The sequence below is a fragment of the Microplitis mediator genome, chromosome 8 (assembly GCF_029852145.1).
Source record: "Microplitis mediator isolate UGA2020A chromosome 8, iyMicMedi2.1, whole genome shotgun sequence".
NCBI classification, from domain to species: Eukaryota; Metazoa; Arthropoda; class Insecta; order Hymenoptera; family Braconidae; genus Microplitis; species Microplitis mediator.
In genome coordinates, this window is record NC_079976.1 from 16,497,660 (window position 1) to 16,501,846 (window position 4,187).

A 4,187-nucleotide genomic window follows, 5' to 3' on the forward strand; every position below is an offset into this window, starting at 1 on the left:
CGCGCGCTTTTCAAAGAGGAGCTCAGAAATGATTATTTTAAATAATTATTAAAATAAAAAAAAAATTTATTTGGACATAACAATCCCCCGGAAAGTAAGAGGGTTGCAAAATTCTCTTGCTTTCCTAAATATATGTCCCCTCTTTTAAGAAGCTCGCGATAACGCTTACAAATTTAGTTAAAAGGAAACTTACAGCTAGATATATGAAAATATTTAAATTATAGAAGATTATATCAGAGTATCTCAATATTTATGGTGTGTACGTTGTAGTACACGTGTATATGTTAGTTAGTACAAATTTATAAAGTTTTTCCCCCAAAATCTACGATTTCCATCACCAAAGAAAAATATAATTATTATTTATAAATATAAGGATTAAATATAAAATTCCATCCATATGATGCATTCCCATATAGTTGTAAATATATGTATATAGGTGACCTTGAGAAATATAAGGTTTATCTAAATACTGAAATAAGCTGGAGAAAATAGTCTCGCGATTAACTGCAAATCTGCATTGACCTGACATCTAGCGATGTTTAATTGCGAGTTCGTTCTGCCGCGTCTGCACGAGCGAATTTGATCTCCGGCTACCGTCTTATCTCGGTACGCATTCCGATTGCCTCTCGGTATAATTTGCGGGTGTGGGTGCTCAGTTCAAAATCTACTAGCGAGGAGTTGACTGCGTCAAAAAGAGAAAAAAAAAAAATAATAATCAAGTTCACAATGTACCCGACGGATAACCATTTCGTAAGATTTTCCACATGGTACCAATTTGTGTTGCATACCGAGGGATTGAGGGTGAGTGGAATTTTAATCTGTGTTTTATTTTTCACTATTCTTTTAATAAAATAAAAAAAAACAATTTTGCTTTCAGCGTCTACTGGGCGTTGGGGTGGTAGTGGGTAGCTTAGCGAGCTTCATCAGTCCACACAACGCTCTGGACGTGATAAATTTTGTGGCCTTCCTATGTTCGGGACATCTTCCTCCAGAGCTGGTCCAGGCTCGCGAGTACTTCGAGGGTGTGTTGCCGTCAACGGCGCCGTTCGAGGTGGTGCTCGCCCCAAATCATGAAGAGATCGAGATGATCTACGTGTGTCTATTGAAGATGTCTGAGAGCATGACTCGGTAAGTGTTCCAAAAAAAAAAAAAATATAAAGAAAACAGAAAACCGAAAATCGCTATAGCCGAGATTTTACTTTTGTATGTCTTTTCTTTTTGTAGTGCTGAGGCGGCCAGGCGCACCTAGATCAATCATCTCGAGCTGGATGGAGGAACAAAAAAAAAAAAAAAAAAAAGGACAAAAAAATAAAAAAAAAACATTATTGTTAAAAAAAAAAAAAAATTTTTTTTTCTATATAAAAAAAAATATAGTTGTAACGAGAATGATGGAACAGGAAAATAAATAACCATATATTCATTATTCAATTCTCGTGTTACCAAAAAAAAATTTTTTCATATTTCCCTTTCTTATCCCTTACTCCCATTTACGATAGTTAAAAATATTTTTTTTTTGTTTGTTTTTTTTTTTTTAAATTACCTTAGCTTTTATGATTTAGTTTAATTTAAATTTATTCTTAGTATTATTTATTTGTCTATCATTAGTGAATATTTATTTAATTTATTGTTAATAAATAAATAAATTAATAGTCGAAAATAATTAAGTAATAGTTTATAAATGATAAATAAATCAATAATTGATTATTTATTAATAAAGACAGAATAGGATAGTCGCGTAAAACTGAGAGAGCGCGATAGGCTTACTCGGGACGTGAGGAAGAGAGAGAGAGAGAGATGTGCGACCTCGAACGACAGCTGTCGCTAATCGGTCTCTTCTTTGCCCGCGTTCGCAACTCTCGCGACGGTGTGACATCAATGAGATGTTAAATATCGACCGTCGTATTGATCTGAGATTTACCGGCAAGTGTCTCCATCTTACAGTCACCGAAAGGACTATTCTCTAAACAGCTTATTTCATGTATAAATCAATGATATGTTTTATATCATAAATAAATTGAATAATTGGTGGCTTTTTAATGATAATGTTGAGGAATTCAACCTGAAAATTAAGAATGAAGGTCACTTATATGAATAGCATGCATGTGGAATGATTTTTTTTTTTTTTTTTTTTTTTGAGATTATTCTCAGTATATCCATAAGTATTTCAGTGATATTTTATGGGAGTTTTTGAGAATTCTTTTCGTTGCTTTTGCGTATATCGCTTGGTTTTATTCGCGGTCAGTTTTTAATTTGCTGATTTCGCAAGGCCACGGTTATTATTGTGTTTGTTTTTTTTTTTTTTTTTTTTTATAAAGTAAGAAAAGATGATTTTTAAACATATTTCTTTACATCAAGTAGTTCTTAAAGCTAGTGGACGCTCGTTACAGTTGAGGGGTAAGTTGGTATTAAAACCCATTTTCAATAAAAAAAAAAATAACAATAAGGAATTTGATAACTCCTTGTCAAAAAGAAAATTTATTTATGTGTTGAAACTCGTAATTTCAGGATTTACTGAAAGTGTGTTTTACCCGTCAAACTATTGAGATTGCTGGTCCGGAAATGGATCTTTTACCAGTTTTACTGGATGAAATTTTGATGGAGGTGCGAGCTCGTTGGTATCTAGATTCGGATCCAATCTTTTTGTTCGTTTCTCATCAATATGAGGTTGATTGGATCCATTCGATAGCACCACCCTTGCCACCGATAGGAGCGGATGGTCGCGCTCTTACCTTACTAGAGGTATTTTTATATACTCATATATATTATATAAGGAGGAATTCTTTAAAAATGTTAAAAATTTTTTTTTTTTCTGATCATTTTAGTATGTCGTGATCAAATTACATTGGTATTTTACGGACGATGCTCTCATTGGTAACAGCTATTTAATGGAAGTTTCGAGATATATCCGTCGCATTCGAGGATGCAGAAATAATTTGCGTCTGTTAAATTCTACTTTGGAAGACTCTAGTATCGCCTGGCTTTTCAAAAGGTGCTAATGTTTTGAATCTGACAGAATAAATTGCGAACGAATTTGAAAAAAAATGTATAGCGTTTTATTTCTTTAATCTTTAAGAATCATTTTCATTATTTTGTTCTTAAGTTTAGTTTATTAGACTTCAACAACCGTTCTTACGGCTAGCGCGTCTTGTTACCGCTGACGCTGCGTTTATGCGTTAAGTCGGGCATTCAGTCATCTGATTTGTAACTAGTACAATGTGTAAGTCTTTCGGTCAGAAGTATAACCTTAAGGATCCCATTTATTATTTTATAAGATCCTATTCCGAATTTATTTATATTCGGAGGATTTTTGAAATTTGGGCCCCCAACATTCATACTTGTGAGTGTTACGATATTTGTGGTGTGCGTAATAATTTGCTACACGTAAGTGTTGAGGTGAAAAGTCTAGTTGATCGTGATTTTAGTGTTATTTAAAATGTCGGTTTGTTTGTCTAGTATTATTTGAGTCGGGGTTCTCTGCCGGACTGCCCATCCCGTCTAAAGCGTGAGCTTTTTCTGGCATGGAGCAAGCATCTTTGGAGGGAAAAGGACGAGGATTTGGATGATTGGATGGAGGATTGGAAATCCATTTCCTGGCTCTTTAGGGAGGATGGAGAAGACGAGCCGGAAGAAGAAGAATTCGAGATGGAGGAAGAAAATGGGGCAATTCAGCCATCACCAGCGTTCGCTGGGTAACCGAAATAATGTTACCACTTGCAAGTCAAGTTCAGCTGTCGGTTTTCTCTTATTAATAAAAGGAAAATCAGCTTAAAGATCGTGCGTTCCTTCTTTTTAACCCCAAAATTTTCACACATTCCTTAAAATAACCGTATACAATTTGGATATGGTTAAATATGCAAGTGTATACGTAAGGAAAACTTGGTTTTTCCTTTTTCTTCTCGAGTTTAAAGTTTCACCTTTTCTTCCGCTTTTCTTTTTTTATTACGGCACAATGGTCTTATTTGCCAGGTAGGTGTTTTTTTTTGTTTATTATGGAACATGTGACTAGTCTGAGGTGAGTAACATTCGTCAGTTGTTTTTTTTTTTTTTGAAAGAAAATTTTTATCTATTTCCATTTTCTTGTTATAGGTGGGGTAAAAAGGAGTATTTTAAGGAGTTTTCCAGGGTTTATTTTCGAAGGAGTATTTGACGGAGAATTGATGTCCTGTGAGAAAATTTGTCAAGGCTGT

The 4,187-nt window shown here is 34.2% G+C and overlaps 1 protein-coding gene across 1 annotated transcript; it reads left to right on the forward strand.

Moving 5' to 3' along the window:
• Positions 1-542: 542 nt before the first annotated feature.
• Positions 543-1,392, forward strand: LOC130673531 (uncharacterized). Its single transcript, XM_057478562.1, has 3 exons — positions 543-801; positions 878-1,128; positions 1,225-1,392. Exons 1-3 carry the CDS (start codon positions 727-729, stop codon positions 1,247-1,249), a joined length of 351 nt encoding a protein of 116 aa, XP_057334545.1. The 5' UTR covers positions 543-726; the 3' UTR covers positions 1,250-1,392.
• Positions 1,393-4,187: the final 2,795 nt, after the last annotated feature.

What these genes read in the sequence shown, in the direction of transcription:
- LOC130673531 (XM_057478562.1), top strand. Translation starts at nt 727, where the DNA reads ATGTACCCGACGGATAACCATTTCGTAAGATTTTCCACATGGTACCAA. An exon ending in TGCATACCGAGGGATTGAGG is followed by an intron (nt 802 to 877) that starts GTGAGTGGAATT and finishes TTTTGCTTTCAG; the next exon opens with CGTCTACTGGGCGTTGGGGT. An exon ending in ATGTCTGAGAGCATGACTCG is followed by an intron (nt 1,129 to 1,224) that starts GTAAGTGTTCCA and finishes TTCTTTTTGTAG; the next exon opens with TGCTGAGGCGGCCAGGCGCA.